The sequence below is a fragment of the Hypomesus transpacificus genome, chromosome 4 (genome assembly GCF_021917145.1).
Source record: "Hypomesus transpacificus isolate Combined female chromosome 4, fHypTra1, whole genome shotgun sequence".
Classification (NCBI taxonomy): domain Eukaryota; kingdom Metazoa; phylum Chordata; class Actinopteri; order Osmeriformes; family Osmeridae; genus Hypomesus; species Hypomesus transpacificus.
In genome coordinates this window covers 5,837,173-5,855,354 of record NC_061063.1, presented here as the reverse complement: position 1 = coordinate 5,855,354, position 18,182 = coordinate 5,837,173, and the positions used below count along the sequence as shown (strand labels likewise).

Below are 18,182 nucleotides of genomic sequence, written 5' to 3'. Positions count from 1 at the left end.
CTCTAGAGCTCCGCTTTGTAGGCTGCAACTCAATACTTTTTTGCTACTTTGTAATAACTTTCTGCAGCCAGCGTTTTTGAAAATTAATGAGGGTAAAACCTTTTTTTAGACCTGACCAAATGAAATTTAAGACCTGTGATGAAAATCTGGTCGTTTTTAAGACATTTTAAGACCTTAAACTTAAAGTTCAAAACGTGGGAACCCTGTTTTATCTATATTGTAGGATCATAAGCCTAAATGTATGTTCTACAGAGCCCTATTAATATCTAGCCCCCACATCCCCATTAATAAGCAGCAAAATACTTTATTACATATTTTTATTTAGGTCCCAAAAAACCATCATAATAACATTATATCAATAATATTAATACAGAAATTGAAAAAAAAAAAAAAACGACAAAAATAAAATAGCATTTATTTCCACAGCGTCCAAGGGTCAGCCAATAGAAACTCTGCAAGTCCGTATGTAAAGGTAAAAGGGGTGTGGCTTCAAGCTTGGGTGGAGTCATCGTCTGCTGCGCCAATCAGGAATGTCGAGGTGGTGAGGCGGGGTGTGGTTAAGGGAAGGGGAAGGGTCACTCCTAGGCCACAGGCTACTGCTGTGACATCTGCAGAATATAGAGGGAGATTACTTGCTTACAAAACATGGTCAACACATAGATCAGGTGTGTAGCTGTAGTGATATCAGGTGTGTGTGTGTGTGTGTCGGCTGTCCGTACCTGCTGAGCATGTACCTGCTGGCTCTGTGTCTCTGGTCCCCTGCTGGCCAGCCGGCTCAGGATGTTCCTCTCCGACATCTGCAGCCTCACGGCAACAGGAGGTATCCTGGCGATTGTTGCCGGGAGACGGGTCACGTCCGCCTTCATGTCGCTAAGTAGCTCCTCCAGCTGCTTCAGCACTGAGGACAGGAAGGTACAGGGACACCAGAGGAAGGGCAGGGGGACAAGATCAGTCAAGATTGAAGGCTTTTTGGTCCAGTCAGGAGTGCTCTAAGCCTAACAGGACAGTAAACATTCACCAGTTGCATGTTTGTCAGAAAAGCAAGTTTGCCATAAATGGACTATGGAGACAAATGCCAACTTGAGTGAGTGATAGAAATGACGACAAGCTAGTGCTGCCATAACCAAGCTTACAAAAAGATCAGAGAGAAAGAAGCGCTCTTTGCGCTGGCTACCTTTGTGCAGGACGGCGTTGGCGGGCTTGTTCCCAGACATGGACTCCTTGCTGAGGTGCTGGTGGGACTCGGCCAGGCACTCCACCTCGCTGAAGCGCGTGTTGAGGGCCATGGAGGGGTGGGAGGGGTCCTCCGACATGTTGAGGTAGGCTGCCCTGCGCAGCTGCTCCTCTATCACCAGGGCCTGCTCCAGGAGCTGAGGAGAGGGGGAAGGGAACAAAGACATGTTTTAGGCTGGGATGGTCTACACGGTATCACAATAAACATTGGCACCATTGGAGCAGCTATCTCGCTGTCCCCTCTGCTTCATCCCTCCCCTCTTCCCTCTTCGGGGAGCGTACCTTGAACCTCCTGGCCAGGAACTTGTTCTTGATCTCCAGGAAGTTGCCTCGGTTCATCTCGCCCTTGAAGGGCTCGTTGAGGATGGCGTACTTGACGTCGTTCTGGATGTCCTGCCAGCGTGCGTAGCCGTGTCTGGGGGGCACCGGAGTCAAGGGTGCTAACACAGGCCTGGAGCCACGGGGAACTCAACTAAACACACTACACTAAGAGCTACGGCTCACCATCCACTGTTGGCATCGTGCTACTTTAATGTGTTGATGTTCTAAACTCCTCATCAAACAGACCACGATGGGGATGATTCAACAGCATGCTGCAGCCCCTGCTGACTGACGTCAACAAGCCGTTTGCAGGCTGGTCTCTTGCAGAACTGTTCGGTACAAGTCGGACCTCGGCCAATTAGAAAGGATACTGTATGATGCCAGCCAGCAGCCAGTAGTCATGGCGACGGTGCCAAATCTCATTGGTCTTCTTGGTGACAGTGGCAGCCCTCTCCTCGTTCTGCCACAAGGAGTGCAGCTCTGCAGAGATGGAGGGAGATGGAGGGATAGAGGTGAAAAGACGATGGAGTGACAGAAAAGCATTATAAGTATTTAGATGATGCTATGAAATCTGGGGGAATGGTAAAGTGTGTGTGTGTGTGTGGGGCCTGGCCTCACCTGTGAAACCTCCGTCTGCGATGTTGAACATGAACCTCGTCTTGGCCTTCTTCTTCTCCTCGCTGCCTCCGGCCGCCGCCACCACCACGGCCCCGCCCTCCTTGACGCTGTCTCCGTTCGGCAGCTTGGCCGGCTCCTCCGTCTTCACGCCATCCTTCTCCTCCTTTTGCTCTGGAGGACGAGACGCCAAGAGACCGGGGTCAGAAAGGGAGGGCGCACAAGGGCAGGGGAGTTTCATCATGCACGTGTGTATAAAGAACAGCCAGACAGGGAGAGAGCGAGAGAGAATCAGTACCTTTCTTTTCATCTGTGGCAGGAGTGGTGTCCATCTTTTCAGTCTTCTCGTCTTTCTTCTCCTCTGCTACTGACGACAACAGAGAGATAAATGGGAGTTTGTTTCGAGAGGTACAACTATATGCTCCAGATACATTTCACCAACGGGATGGAAGACGGTACCTTTGGCCTCGGAATCTTCCGATTTGACCTCCGACCCCTCCGTCTTGGTCTCAGCTGGAGACTTGGTCTCCTCCGCTCCCTCCACCATCTTCTCGGCAGTCTCTCCATCCTTCTCTTTGTCATTCTCCCCCTCTTTCTCCTTCTCTTTCTCCTTCTCCGCCCCGCCGCTAGCCTTGTCCGTCTCCATGGGCTCCTCTCCCTCCTTCTCCTTCTCCTCCTTCTCTTCCTTCTTCTCCTTCTCTTCCGGAGGGGGAGTCCTCTCGTCCTCGTCAGGGATGGCAATCACCTCAGACTCGTCCGTCTTGCCGGGCTCTTTGCCCTCCTTCTCGCCCTCTCCCTCCTTCTTCGCCTCCTTCTCTCCGTCCTTCACGGCCTCCTCCGTCTTCGAGGCGTCGTCAACTGTGGGGAGGAAGATTGTCGTTGTCATCAACCCCACCAACACCACCACCCTCCACCTGACAAACATCCATCAGGCTCCCTCGTGGCTGGGATCCTCCGTCCCAGACCGCTGTTCTGGGAATCTGATGGGGGGGGGGGGGGGGCGAGAGGGGGGGGTGGGGGTTACCTGCAGCGGGTGTGTTTGGCTGGGTGTCTGCAGGGGTGCCGGTGGTGGAGGAGGGTGTTTTGGGGACTGGGGAGGGTGAGCAGACACAGGGGATGGGGGTTAAGAGTGGCACTGGGGGGGGGGGAGGAGCCAGGAAGGAAGTGGCAGGGGTGAAACAGCACTGTGGCCGAGTGCTGAGGAGTTGGAAGGAGGGAGGAAAAAAAGGAGTAGAAGAAGACAGGTGGAGGGGGGACACTACTGTGTGTGTGTGTGTGTGTGTGTGTGTGTGTGTGTGTGTGTCAGTACCTGTGGCGGGGGTGTTGGGCTGGGTGTCTGCTGGGGTGCCTGTGGAGGGGGTCTTCCCTGGGGAGTCAGGGTGGGCGGCGGCAGCAGCAGCCTTCTTACTCTCCTCCAGCTCCATCATCCAGGGCATGGACCACTGGCCGTTCACGTGCTCAAACTCCTGGACCTGGAAAGGACCGGAAGGTTAGGCTCGGTCAGAGACCACAACACAGCAGGTCGGGACAGAGGTTGTTTCAAATGCCCGTTTACCTTCTTGCGGATCAGTGACATCACGCCAATGCGCGTGAGGACGTGTTGCCGCGACAACCCCTCGCGCGGGACGCCGTCGGCGAAGGTCTCTGCTCCGTCTGCCCCGGGCTCACACAGGTGCCTCATGAAGAGAGACACGTACGCTCTGGAGAGAGGGGGGGAGAGAGAGAGAGAGGGGGGGGGGAGAGAGAGAGAGAGGGGGGGGGGGAGAAAGAGAGAGACAGAGAGGGAGAGAAAGAGAGGGGGGGAGAGAGAGAGAGGGGGGGGGAGAGAGAGAGACAGAGAGAAAGATAGGGGAGGAGAGAGAGAGAGAGAGGGGGGGGGGAGAGAGAGATGGTGGTTATGAAGGAAAGCAGAAGCAATGCGTAAAAAGAAACCTTCATTTGGTTTCTCAACAACATCGTATGCTGTTACTGGTGTTTTATAAAGGGCCTTGGTGCTCCAGAAGCTGGGTGTGGATGAGTGGGGGTGGCGTTCTTACTTGAACTCCTTCTCAGACTTCCCTCGCAGGTCTCTGACCAGCCACTGGGTGGTAAAGGCATCCTGAGGGGGCATCCCATAACGCATCACTGCGTTCAGGAAGGCCTTTCTCTGGCGCGCGTTGAAGCCCAGCACCTGGACAACAAGAGCAGGACCAGGGCTTACACAGCTGGCTCAAACACACACACACGTCAGGTGACAGATGCCATGATATACCAGGCTGATGGAAAGAGGATTTGTCTGCTGAACGACTAATGCAGGTTTCATGTTGTGTACGAGCACCCACCTCAATGTTGCCTCCCACTCTGGCCAGCAGGGGGGGTAGTGGTTTGTCCCGGTCGTTCCTCAGGCCCTTCCGGTTAGGCCTGCGGGAGTTGGCTGGAAACACACAGGCAAACACGGGTCACGACAGGTTCACCTGAACCAACGCGTGGGTCCTCACCCCAACACAATACGGGGAGGAACACCCTGAGAGGGGCAGTGACATCACCCCACTGACACCTGGCCTGCATGAGGTCAACACCAGGAAGTGACACGCCGGAAAAACTCACTTCCTTCTGCCCTCTCGTCGAAGTCCTCGTCTCCCTCCTCGGACGCCACAGAGTAGTCAGAGTTGTTGTCGGACTGGTCGTCCTGCCAGTCGGCTGAGAGACAGAAACAAACACGGCCATGTCAGCCCCCACGTCTAACACGGCACACAGGGTCTACAAGGACAACACACACCACAGCCAAACCGTCAGGGTTTGGAAACAGTTCAAAAGCAGTTCCGTTTCCTGGCAAGGAGAAGATAAAGGGTGTGTTGACAGAGCTAGGAGAGCAGGAAGGGGGAGGTGCTGGAGAAGGTCTCCTGACTCCTGATCCAGGGGGAGGTGTGGGCCTCGGCTTCATACACGCCCCCAGCTGGGACAGGCACCGAGGGAAACAGGACACACCCTGAACAGCTATTCGCACACAAACAAATCCTCACTCCACATCTCCCAGGAAGCTAGCTATGTCAGACACTGTGGCTTTGTGTGTGTGTGTGTATGTATGTGGGGGCGGGCAGGAGCCGGCATGTTCCTCTTTCTGGTGAGATCATGGCGGCCCCACAGCACTGTGTGTAGTGTAGTTCAACCAGACAGGCGTGTAGTCCATGCTGCTGTTACTGTGGAAGCCGTTTGACTTGATCCCAGGGTGGATCCTCAGGCATCAACAAGCTTCGACAGCCCACGTCAAGTTTGCACCGCGTTTTGAATGCGGCGGTCAAACTTCACAACCCATGCAAGGACATCACTCACGCGCCCGAGCTCCAGAGATGTACTCGACACATGCGCACAAAGGAACTTTGTTCACACGCACGCACGTTTGAGGGAAAAGCATGAAGCAATGGAATAAGTACACACACGCACACACCCACGCTCACACACCCCGCCCGCCCGGCCGCCCCCCCGCCCACCATCCACACACAGACATGCGTGTAAGGTAAGGAAGCGTTGCCGCGTCGCCATGGTTACCCCGTCTACTACCTCGGTCCTCCTGGGAGCCATCGTTGTAGTTGACCTGCTTGCGGATCCTCTTGCCCTTGCCCAGGTTGCGGGCCAGGTCCTCCTGCTGCTGCTCGTAGTGGTGCCTCAGGAGCTTCTCCCAGTAGTCTGGGTCCACGCTCTCCTCCTGCTTGATCACCTCGCGCTGCACCTCCTCCTCCTGGAGGGGGGGGGGAGTTAGAGATCAGTGGGAACTGGATGGGAACCTATGTTCTAGTCTTCATTGACTTAGGTTCATGTAAAAAAGTTACTAAGAGTTAAGGGGGTTTGAAGACACTTAACTTCCACACACACACAACTTCCAAATCACACACACATGGATACCATACAGGAAACCGGACCTGCCAAATACTCGCAGAAGACGCATGCACATGGCACTCTACCCTCCCTCTCTCTGTCTGTCACACAGGCAGGACTCACCGCCTCCTCCTCGTCTTTGACCACGTACTGGGCCACCTTGAAGGAGCTCAGGTACTCGTTCATGCTCTGGATCTCCGTGTCCTCCGTGGCGCTCTGGTTGCGGTCCAGCAGGCGGTCGATGGCCTTGTCGTCATAGTGGATCACGCTGCTGTCCTCCTCCTTGTTGTCTCCTGGTGGGGGGGAGGAGGCCGTCTTATCAGCATAGTCACCTCGTCACACTACCAATACATTCACTGGCTCATTTAGCCCCGGAGCGGGGCTTCTACAGCAGACGTGAGGACACGGAGCATCAGCGTCCTGGCAGCTGGGACTCACCCTCTCCCACAGACTCACCCTCTCCCACAGACTCACCCTCTCCCAGAGACCCACCCTCTCCCACAGACTCACCCTCTCCCAGAGACCCACCCTCTCCCACAGACTCACCCTCTCCCACAGACTCACCCTCTCCCACAGACTCACCCTCTCCCAGAGACCCACCCTCTCCCACAGACTCACCCTCTCCCACAGACCCACCCTCTCCCACAGACCCACCCTCTCCCACAGACTCACCCTCTCCCAGAGACCCACCCTCTCCCAGAGACCCACCCTCTCCCACAGACCCACCCTCTCCCACAGACTCACCCTCTCCCAGCTCGTCCTTGAAGAGCTCCTCGGTGCCGAACTTCAGGATGTCGTCCAGCTCCTGTTTGGACATGGAGCCCGTCTTGGAGCCCAGGCCGGGCCGCACCACCAGGTGGGTCAGCATCATCTTCTTCTTGGCCACCTGGGGGACAGGGACGGGGGTTACTGGTAGGGGAATCCCAGGTGAGTGAACCAACAGCTCCACCTTTCCTTGTTAGACTCCTTGATTGTCTGGAGGGATCAATGAGTTGATTGGATGTCTACCTGAGTGATCCTCTCCTCCACCGAGGCCTTGGTGACGAAGCGGTAGATCATCACTTTCTTGTTCTGTCCGATACGATGGGCTCTGCTGAACGCCTGGGGGGGGAGGAGACACCATCACTTTCTAGAACCTTCCACGGAAGCAATCGCTGCACACGAGGAGCGTTAACTAGGCAACAAGACACTAGTCTGTGGTAACAAGTGATTATTAATGAAGTGAGCTATGGCGTAGGTTGTGGTAGGTTCCAGGTGTGTGTGTGTGTGTTGACACCTACCTGGATGTCATTGTGGGGGTTCCAGTCCGAGTCGTAGATGACGACAGTGTCGGCCGTGGCCAGGTTGATCCCCAGCCCTCCTGCTCTGGTGGACAGCAGGAAGGCAAACTGCAGCGCTCCCGGAGCTGACACACAAAACACACAGGCCATGAACCCCCAGCTTCACACACACACACACACACACACACACACACACACACACACACACACAGGCCATGAACCCCCAGCTTCACACACACACACAGGCCATGAACCCCCAGCTTCACACACACACACACACACTGACTAAGCAACACGGCATAACCGTCGTGTGCTGTCCACCAGCTGGGTGGAGGAGGCGTGTGAGTCTCACCGTTGAAGCGGTCGATGGCCTCCTGTCTCATGCCGCCAGTGATCCCTCCGTCGATCCTCTCGTACTTGTAACCCTCATTTTCCAGGAAGTCCTCCAGCAGGTCCAGCATCTTGGTCATCTAGGGGGGGGGGGGGCACAGCGAGAGGGTCAGGAGACACCAGAGAACCTGCAGACATACATGCTTGATGTACCCTGGTGGTTGGGATGAGTTGCGGTTGCGTGTGGTTCACCTGAGAGAAGATGAGCACCCGGTGGCCTCCGTCCTTCAGCTTCCGCATCATCTTCTGCAGCAGCGTCAGTTTCCCAGCAGCCTTAGTGAGCGCGCCGCCGTCGTACATCCCGTTAGGCATCTTCGGCGCTTCCTGTTACGGAGGAACCAAATCGTGAGTACCCAAGAACCACTTCCTGATATGTTGTCATATGATGATGTAAAAGAAAAATGGTGTATCCATCGTCAAGTGATGAATCAATCCTTTCTACAGCAGTTTAAAGGTGTGTTGTCTATGAAAGCAGTAGGGGACTGGAGCGTACCATAGCAGCCACAGGGAAGAGGTAGGGGTGGTTGCAGCACTTCTTCAGGTCCATGACCACGTTGAGCAGAGACACTTGGTTCCCTCCCCCTCGCGTGTTCAGGGCCTCAAAGTTACGAGTGAGGATGAACTTGTAGTACTTCCTGGTGACGCAGAAGGAAAACAAGCCAGTCAGAACGACAACATCAGCCTCGATGGGAGAATGACCTGTCAGAGAAGCAACTGCTCTCCGGGTGACAAGGAGACCCTCTGGTTCTCCCCAGTCCCTCCCTCCCTCCCTTGCTCGCTCGCTCACTTCTGCATGGGGCTGAGCTCCACCCTGACGATGAGCTCCGTCTTAGAAGGCATGTGTTTGAAGACGTCGGCCTTCAGTCTTCTGAGCATGTGCGGGCCCAGCATGTCGTGCAGCTTCTTGATCTGGTCCTCTTTGGCGATGTCAGCAAACTCCTCCAGGAAGCCCTCCAGGTTACTGAGAGAGAGGGGGGAGGAGAGATGGGGGTGAGTCAGTGGGCCGGCAGTAACACCTCAGCAACAGGGAGGATCTAGTCATGGAAGAACTGTGGCGATCATGTACTGAGTGAGCACAAACTTTTGATGTATCCTATGAGTGGGCATGCAAAGCACACACACAGACAGACAGGCACACACAGACAGGCAGACAGACAGGCACACACACACACACACAGACACACACAGACAGGCAGACAGACAGGCACACACAGACAGACAGACAGACAGGCACACACAGACAGACAGACAGACAGACAGGCACACACACAGACACACACAGACAGACAGACAGACAGACAGACAGACAGACAGACAGACAGACACACACACAGACACACACAGACTGACAGACAGACAGAGTCCTACCTGAACCTCTCGGGGGTGAGGAAGTTGAGCAGGTGGAAGAGCTCCTCCAGGTTGTTCTGCAGAGGGGTGCCGGTCAGCAGCAGCTTGTGCTGCAGGGGGTAGTTGTTCAGCACTCTGAAGAACTGCCCCACAGCAGGAGGAGGAGAAGGAGAGGGGGAGGAGGGGAAAGACAAGCATTACACACAGTATTACATAGAGATGGGGATCTTCTCTGTGTGTGTGTGTGTGGGTGTTTCCATCCTACCTTGGACTGGTTGTTCTTGAGCCTGTGGGCCTCGTCCACCACCAGGCAGGCCCAGTCGATGGAGCCCAGGATGGCCATGTCGATGGTGATGAGCTCATACGACGTCAGCAGGACGTGGAACTTGACTGACGAGTCTTTCTGCAGGGGGGGGGGGGAGAGATAGGAAGACAGTGAAGTAGAGGGGAGAGGGGTTATCAAGGGTGGCACCTAGAGTGAGAGCAGCCGGCGCATAACTGCAAGGACTTAACCCTTTAGTTACGCTAGCTCAGGGAGACAGACTTTCTTTTATAAATCATTATGGGATAAATTTTGTGTTATTTTTTCCACTTCAGTTGGAAAAAGCAGGCCTTGTTTTGACCATTTCAATGTCGATTGGAACGAATAAAATCAGACGAGCGTTGATTAGTGTTCCTTCCTCCTGCCCTCCAGTCTCACCTTCATCCTGGAGGCCTTCTTGCCTCCCCTGATGGCGTTGTCCTCGAAGGAGAACTCGTTCTCCCTGATGACGGCCCTGCTGTCCTTGTCTCCCACGTAGGTGACCACGTACATGTCCGGAGCCCACATCTCAAACTCCCGCTCCCAGTTGATGATGGTGGAGAGGGGGGCGCTCACCAGGAACGGCCCTTTGGAGTGGCCCTGGAGGACACACAGAATGCAGGGGAGGAGTTCATTTATATATACACACACACTTGGTTTTTGTAGCATTAGCCCACTGAGATCTCTATATTTTAGCCTGACATTTAAAATGTTGTATATATTTTTATATATGTACTTTTTTCAGCCCAAGACCAGAAATAAAGTGTTTGCCCTTAATAGGTTCACTGTGGCGCCGTCAAAGGAAGTGCGTTCTACCCTCCAACCCATAGGTGGCAGTGGCCCCCATGTGATCCCAGCTGTGTGTTTACTCAGCTCCCAGGCTTAATGTCGTCAAATTTCACCTGACTTAAACAAAATGGCTGGACTAGTACAGTTGAATATGTAGTATAGACTGACGACATGGATACACTAGGGGCAGTGTTTGTACTTCCCATCAGATAGGCCTGTCAACTACACAAACTTTATGGAAATATTATTTTTTTGTTAACTTTACAAAAATATTTTTGTATATATAACAAACAAAACCTAAACATGTATGCAAAGTAGCCCTTTCTTCAGCATATTTGCCTAAAACAATGTCTAGTTTCCCCCTCAGACAGAGGAGCAGGCAGCCCCACGGAGCAGGCAGACAGAGGAGCAGGCCCCAGCTGCTACGCACCTCTTTGTAGAGCGAGTAGAGGAACACAGCAGTCTGCACGGTCTTGCCCAGGCCCATCTCGTCAGCCAGGATGGTGTCGGTGCCCTGCGCCCAGGAGAACCTCAGCCAGTTGAGGCCCTCCAGCTGGTAGGGGTGCAGGGTGCCCCCCGTCGAGTCCAGGTACTCTGGCTGACGGTCAAACTTGATGGTGGGCTGGGGGGGTAGGGTGAGACATTAACACTTGGGGAGTTCAACAACATCCCTGAAAACCTGCTTCGACAATGAACACTGAGTCCGCCCCCCCCCCCCCCCACACACACACACACACACACACACACAAACTCACATCAACCACAGGGTTCTCTGGCGGCCTGTCCAGCCTCTTGACCTTGCCCTTGACCTTGACCTTCTTCCCTGGTTTCCCTTCGTCTCCCATCATGAGCTCCCTGTAACAGGCCAGCACAGAGAAGATGAAAAGAGAACCTCCTCATAAGCACTGTCTTTTGAGGTGGTGGTGGAGGGAACAGGGGTACTCAAGGGTCACAACTAAACGAGTCATGTTTGAAAAGTCTCAGAGAGTCCTAGGGGTGTCTGAGAGGGAGGGGGTCCTAGGTGTGTCTGAGAGGGAGGGGGTCCTAGGGGTGTCTGAGAGGGAGGGGGTCCTAGGTGTGTCTGAGAGGGAGGGGGTCCTAGGTGTGTCTGAGAGGGAGGGGGTCCTAGGTGTGTCTGAGAGGGAGGGGGTCCTAGGTGTGTCTGAGAGGGAGGGGGTCCTAGGTGTGTCTGAGAGGGAGGGGGTCCTAGGTGTGTGTGGGAGGGAGGGGGTCCTAGGGGTGTCTGAGAGGGAGGGGGTCCTAGGTGTGTCTGAGAGGGAGGGGGTCCTAGGTGTGTGTGGGAGGGAGGGGGTCCTAGGTGTGTCTGAGAGGGAGGGGGTCCTAGGTGTGTCTGAGAGGGAGGGGGTCCTAGGTGTGTGTGGGAGGGAGGGGGTCCTAGGTGTGTCTGAGAGGGAGGGGGTCCTAGGTTTGTCTGAGAGGGAGGGGGTCCTAGGTGTGTGTGGGAGGGAGGGGGTCCTAGGTGTGTGTGGGAGGGGGTCCTAGGTGTGTGTGGGAGGGGGTCCTAGGTGTGTGTGGGAGGGAGGGGGTCCTAGGGGTGTCTGAGAGGGAGGGGGTCCTAGGTGTGTGTGGGAGGGGGTCCTAGGTGTGTGTGGGAGGGGGTCCTAGGTGTGTCTGAGAGGGAGGGGGTCCTAGGTGTGTCTGAGAGGGAGGGGGTCCTAGGGGTGTCTGAGAGGGAGGAGGTCCTAGGTGTGTCTGAGAGGGAGGGGGTCCTAGGGGTGTCTGAGAGGGAGGGGGTCCTAGGGGTGTGCGGGAGGGAGGGGGTCCTAGGGGTGTCTGAGAGGGAGGGGGTCGTAGGTGTGTGTGGGAGGGAGGGGGTCCTTGCCTGTGGTGCCAGTATTGCTGCTTGTAGATGTCGAACTCTGGGACGTCCATGTCCTCTGCCTCCCAGGTGGCCTGGTCGTAGGGCAGATCCTTCCATTTGATGAGGTAATGGACATTGTTCTTCTTGTCCATGCTGAGGGGAACACAGACAGAAAGTTGACAGAACCATCGTAAAAATATCAGACAGGTTTAGGTTCAGTTGAGTCAACTACCCCCCCCCCCCCCCCATGACAGAGGGCTGACTCGGACAAGGCAGACATCAGCAGACGAGCTCTGAGGTCACCACCTGGGCAGGCGTGGAGGTGGGCTCACCTGTGGTTGAGGATCCGGTGAATCATCATCCACTCCATCTTGATGCCAAAGCGGTAGAACTTCTCCTCCATCTTAGCGTACAGGGGGTCCTTGTTCTTCCTCTTGGTGCTCTTGTCCTCCTCGCCCTCGCCGCCAAAGTCGATGGGAGGGGGCTCGTCCATGTCGTTCTTGCGCTGGTAGTTCCGGAACATCACCTGGCAGTGGAGCTCCAACTGGATTGGTCGGGGGAGAACAGGGTTAGAATAGTTGCTGTGTGCATGTGTGATGTAGTGAGTGAGGGGGAAGTTTGTGTGGGTATGGGTTTATGGACTTTTGGAGATGAAGTATGACTGTGTTTCCGTCCAGACGCCTACCTGCAGCTCTGACACCCAGGAGCAGTGCCAGTAGGACATGTTGCTCCACTTGGCAAAGAACTCCCTGTCGGGCCTGCCGGCCAGAGGGGCGGGGTCAGGGCTGTCGGCCGGGAGCTCTGGTGGGCGGGGCACGGGGGTCGGGGGAGGGGGGTCGCCCCAACGCCACGTCAGAATCTTCTGCACTTTGCCTTTCATATTTGGACACTGGAGAAGGGGGGAGAAAAGATTATTACACAGAAGAACCAAACACATGCTTTTATGAAGCATCAAAGCCAGGCCTCGGTTAGATCCTGAATCCTCCCCGCTCCCATGCCGACTGGCTGAGGCCACTGCCAATCATCCCCCCGGTCTCCCATCCCATAGGCGTATGGACTCACAGTGCATCGTGGGCAGATCCACTCTCCGTTGGGGATCTCTGGCAGGGGCGGGTTGAGGCAATGGATGTGGTAGGAGGAGGGGCAGGAGTCGCAGCACAGCAGCTCCCCGCCGTCCTTGCACACGCGGCAGAACTCCATGTGGTGGTCGTCCTCCTCGGGCTCGCCCATCACCTCACTCTCCTCCTCGCCTTCCGAACCCTCCTCCCGCGCCTCCCACTGGATGCCCTCCTTCTCCTGGGGGGGGGGGGGGGGGGAGACGGGACATCGGTCACCTCACTGAACAACCACAGCTGATTGGCTCGTGGACGTGTCTGTCAGTTCCACTTACACAGTGTGGGCAGCTCCAGGTGCCCTCGGGGGCCTTCTCCATGTCGGGGTCCAGACAGACCATGTGGTAGGCCCGGGGACAGGTGTCACACAGGATGATCTCCCCGCCCTGCTGACACACCTCGCAGTAGTCCTGGTGGTCGGTCTCATAGCCGTCCCCATCCTCTGTCTCCACTGCAGGGGGGGGGGGGGGACAGACAGGAGTCAGACACTTCATAGCAGTGTGTGTGTGTGTGTGTGTGCACATTCGAAGGGACGAGGGGGGGCTCGGAAAAAAAGGTTGTAAAAATGTAAAACAAATGTGCCGTCTATGACTTCAAACTGTGGTCTTGTACTGTGACTCACGTACTGACTCAATAGCAGTTCACACGTTCACACACACACACACCTACACTAACTCCCACAACCATGCAAGGATCTTAAGTGTGGCAACACATAACAGCATCATAGCAGCATAGATGAACGCAAGCACCAAGGAAGACATGCGGACCCAACACACACGCGCGCACACACACACACACGCCACTGACCCTTCTTCTTCTTGGGTTTGCTCTTGGGCTTCTTCTTGGAGCGGCTGCTGCGGCTGGTGGAGCCGTCCGACACGGAGATGCTGTTGATGCTGGCGTCGTCAAAGTCACTGTCCACGTCGGGCTCGTCCTCCTCGCTCTGAGCCAATCGAGAGAGGGGAGACGAATCACACTAAGTCAACGCATCCAGAGGGGGGGGGAGGGCAGGGCGGAAATCAGGGAGGAAAAAACACAGGGACGTTACCGAGGAGCGTTTCCTCTTGCTGTTGAAGCCTCCCAGTTTGATCTTGAGGGGAGCCACCTTCTTGGTGTTGGGCTTCTTCTTCTCCTGGGGTTTAGGAGTCGCCTTGGACTTCTTACGCGCATTCGGACCTGGACAGACAACCAAGACAGTGACGTGTAAGACTCGCTTTCCAACTAAGGAAAAAGGCTTCGTATAGGAACATGGATGGGGACCCTTAACCAGTGCCCACCTTTGCCCTCCTTGGTCTTGGCCTTGCGTAGGGGTGGTGCGGGGGGAGGCTGGGGCTCGATGGTTGGGGGCGGGGCAGGAGCAGGGGCAGGAGCAGGGGGCACCACCTCTGCCACCATGCTGTCCACAGCGGCTGAGACGTTGGCGGTGGCCAGGGCTGCGTTGGCGGCAGCAGAGCCTCGCAGCGGGTTGTTGGTGCTGAACTCTCGCCACTTGGCCCCCAGGACCATCATCATCTTTGACACGGCAATCTTGGGGTTCTTGGCTGCGATGAGGGGCCTGGGGAGGAAGAGACGGCAGGTAGATGGTTGAGATGAGTCACGGGCAGAGGATAGAGACACAGAAAAGCAGGGTGAAACAGCCAAAAGAGATGAGGGATAGTGAGAGATGAGAAAGGAGATGTGTGAAAAAGATGGATATGGAGAGATGTGCATATGGAGAGAGATGCAATGTATTGTTTACCTGACGTATTGACTGAAAGCCTTGTAGTTAGTGAGAGAGCGGTAGTCTTCCTCACTGAAAATGTGGTCAATGTCCTCCATGCCCCAGTCATCCAGGAGCTGGGACGATGTCTTTGGCTCCTGACAAAAGATTGAGTGAAACTTAATTATATTGTGAGTAAGAGTCAAACTAGGTCACGAGTCAGGGAACTCAGATCAGGACCAGACACTACAGGAAGTAAGTTGAATCTACTTGGTTTTATTTGAGTACTGGCCGATGTTGTGGCAGACTCATGGATTCATTGTCCTTTCCCAAGGAAATGTTACCAGTCTAGACAGAACCTCACATAAACACATTGATGACATAGATATACACCCACAATAGCGACACGACACAAACAAAACGCATAACAAAAACACTTCTCAATGGAGGTCGCCTTACGACCATAGCCGCGTCTCTAAAAACCAAAGCCAGTTCTCACCGAGCTGTCGTCGTCATCTTCCTCTTCCTCCTCCTCCTCGGGCTCCGGGTCCTTCCTCTTGGAGGCGGAGGAGCCTCCAGAGTTCCTCTCTGCGCCCGTGCTGCTCCTCCTCTTCTCCCTCCCCGCACTCGTCCTCTTCTTCTTCTTCCTGCCGGGGTTGTAGTCGCTGCCCTCGCTGTCTGAGCCGCGGACTCCTCGCTCCTCCTCGGCCTCCACCTCGGGCACCTCCATGGCCTCTGGGGAGCTGACTGGCACATCCTGGACCAAAACCATGGCAGAGGGTTATGGGAAATGCAGTTCGTCACGGATGGGTCATCCGTTGGGAAATGTATTTTGTTTGTTTGTATCTATTGGTACAGAATCAGGTCACACTGATGCATTTACTCCTGTAAGGATGTGGATATTATGTTATGCAGCTATAAGTTGTGATTTTGAAGAAGTTAAGAAGCTAAAAGTGACTAAGAGTGACGCTCTGGATAAGAGCGTCTGCTAAATGACTAAATGCATAAAAAAATAAAAACATGCACACATGGGACAGTTCAGTGAGTGCTGTGCAGGGTACCTCTCTGCGAGAACGTCTCTTGCTGCTTTTGCTTTCACGGCTCTTCTTGGCCTTCTTCTTTTTCTTCACCTTGGGAGCCTCAGTCTCCGACAGCTCCTCGTCGTCCTCATCTGAAATGAACGGAAGGAGTTAATTGATGTGAACTTTGTGTGCAACAAAATGGTGTGTGTAATAAATTAAGGGTGGGCCAACACAGCATGTAATGGTTTAAAACACTGATGTATTTATGAGAACTATGACTTCTATTTAGATCGTAGCCATCGTCTTACTTGGCAAGCATCACAAAAGCAGACAATCTTGAGTGGGGTGAAACAATCGGACTAGCTTTGGCTAACCTGGCACCATAGACGTTAAATTGCTAGATGAGCTCGCTCGCAAGCCAACAGTGCGTTATCAAAAGTCAATTTGCAAAATTACTGACTTTTGTGTTAACCAGCCTTGTATTGCATCTCACAACCGCAGTAATTCGTCTGATATACAAGAACTTAAAACGTGACATCTGAATCGGAAAATTCCCTCGTGCAGTGAGCGATCCTTCTTCCCTCAAGCTCAAATATTCGATGGTTGTCATGCGCGAGCTCGGTTGTGTATAAACAAAACTGATTCTTGATATTAAGTTTGTGTGTATATTAACTTTTTCAAGAAATATTCCTAGCTATGGTTACTGCAGAATGGGCTTTTTTATTTCTACCACGCAAAGCGGAGCCACCAACCACCCAGCAGAGAGGTGGAGAGCTACCGAACGTCATCTTCCAGCTTTCAAGCTAACTGGCTGCCTCCATATTGTCATAGGCACGTAACATATACCGGCAGCTAGCTAGTTTAAGCTAGGCCGCATGAATATGCCGGTGTGGGTCGGCGGAAAAAAAATCTAAGCCATTGAACGAAGAGAGAAATCGTGAGGTAATACCTCAATGTCTTTTTCTGAAACAACAGGACCAGCGGTTAGCATGCGCAGGCTATAATGACAATTCCGTCAGATTTTTTCTTCGGCATACAAACTGGTATTGATACTAACATTAGCTAGTTAGCGTATGCACACAAAAGAATGGTCTAAGATAGCTAGCTAACTAGGGTAGACGGCTACAGAAGTACACACATTTAAAAGGCAATACACAAATTTGCTAAACTCTGTTAATTAACTATCTGCGTAACGTTAGCTCACTAACTAGAGATTGGCAAACTATAAATTTGAAGACAGTTTCCTACCGTGCAGAATCGACCGGTCTTCGGGTCCAAAATCATCTCTATCATCCTCACTTCCAGACATTATTGCAAACTTTAAATTTAGTTAGCCAAACTCCAAGCTAACCAAAATAAAGTTTACAGAAAGTTGGCAAGCAAATCCGTTTCGCCTCCGGAGTTCTTATGTCCCAGTCTTGTATTCGTCCAGTCCAGGTCGTGCCAGATGAGGGACAGGTTTCGGAAAGGGGTGGAAATAAAAAGAACAAAAAGAAAACGGAAGTGAATATTTAGAACTCGCAGTGTCAGAAATAATAAATACACATGCACAAGAAGAATAGTGCTTACAATACAACAATAAAGATGGATAATGTAACTAAACTATTTCAATTTATGCGTACATTAAGCCATCTGACACATGCCATCTTCCAACTACTTTTCCGTCCCATTAGCTAGCATACCCGTTAGCTTTACTAGCTAGCATTACCGGCGAGGTAAGAGAATAAAAGAAGATTCCAGGAATACATTCTAAACGTTCTGTAATGTATTATCACTCCTTCCAGTTCTTCCGTTTCATGGAGATAATGTAAACTAAGCTGAAACAAAGAAGCCCAAAAAAGAATAATACTCACAACTTGATTCCACTGTATTAAAACAGTATAATACAGCGTTATGTAAATTTTCTTTCAATAGTTTGTGTATTTTTGGGACAACTATGTATAAATTAATAAATTCTGTAACGTTATTCTAATCTTTTTTCGTATGTTGTCCTGCGTTGCACACGACGTCGCCGTCTCCCTCTCACTACACCCCGCGCGCATACACACAAAGAGATCAGGGGGCAGACATCCCATAATAACCCCCCCACACACACTCACCCCTCCCCCACTCTGCATAGTTACCTTGCAACGTACAGACCATAATAATCCACCCCCCTCCCCCCCCACACACACGCACATGCAGTCTCTTCCCCATTCCTCCGTGCCCCCCTTAGCAACCGACATTACCATGGAAACGCTCACCCCCTCCCACCCCCGTCTGACATCCCATAATAATAATCAGCACAGTCACTGACATCCCACAATAAGCATAACTCCAAAAAGAGAAAGGGATGGAAAAAAAGAGAGCCGTCACATGGCAACTGTGCGCCACATGACTGCATTTAACTTGAGTCT

The 18,182-nt window shown here is 53.3% G+C and overlaps 1 protein-coding gene across 7 annotated transcripts; it reads right to left on the bottom strand.

Annotated features, from left to right (window-relative positions):
• Window positions 1–300: 300 nt before the first annotated feature.
• chd4a (chromodomain helicase DNA binding protein 4a) lies at window positions 301–17,854 on the bottom strand. Of its 7 annotated transcripts, none has more exons than XM_047018986.1 (41): window positions 17,640–17,854; window positions 17,035–17,203; window positions 15,826–15,935; window positions 15,264–15,521; window positions 14,804–14,922; window positions 14,343–14,620; window positions 14,114–14,241; window positions 13,873–14,008; window positions 13,344–13,516; window positions 13,016–13,249; window positions 12,639–12,842; window positions 12,286–12,497; window positions 11,975–12,106; window positions 10,887–10,986; window positions 10,562–10,753; window positions 9,742–9,942; window positions 9,307–9,444; window positions 9,063–9,184; window positions 8,482–8,655; window positions 8,188–8,329; window positions 7,887–8,018; window positions 7,657–7,774; window positions 7,305–7,429; window positions 7,033–7,125; window positions 6,769–6,910; window positions 6,148–6,317; window positions 5,698–5,887; window positions 4,756–4,848; window positions 4,491–4,582; window positions 4,206–4,339; window positions 3,725–3,869; window positions 3,479–3,641; window positions 3,194–3,259; window positions 2,629–3,027; window positions 2,468–2,536; window positions 2,173–2,343; window positions 1,926–2,034; window positions 1,516–1,648; window positions 1,175–1,370; window positions 735–898; window positions 301–608 (listed from the first exon to the last, which is right to left on the bottom strand). In XM_047018986.1, the coding sequence occupies exons 2-41, from the start codon at window positions 17,093–17,095 to the stop codon at window positions 594–596; spliced, it is 6,033 nt and encodes a 2,010-aa protein (XP_046874942.1). In that variant the 5' UTR covers window positions 17,096–17,203; window positions 17,640–17,854; the 3' UTR covers window positions 301–593. The 7 variants fall into 7 exon arrangements, with proteins under 7 accessions (XP_046874942.1, XP_046874938.1, XP_046874941.1 ...); XM_047018982.1 differs by having other exon boundaries at window positions 720–898; window positions 17,640–17,853; XM_047018985.1 differs by having other exon boundaries at window positions 720–898; window positions 5,710–5,887; window positions 17,640–17,853.
• Between the last annotated feature and the right edge of the window lie 328 nt (window positions 17,855–18,182).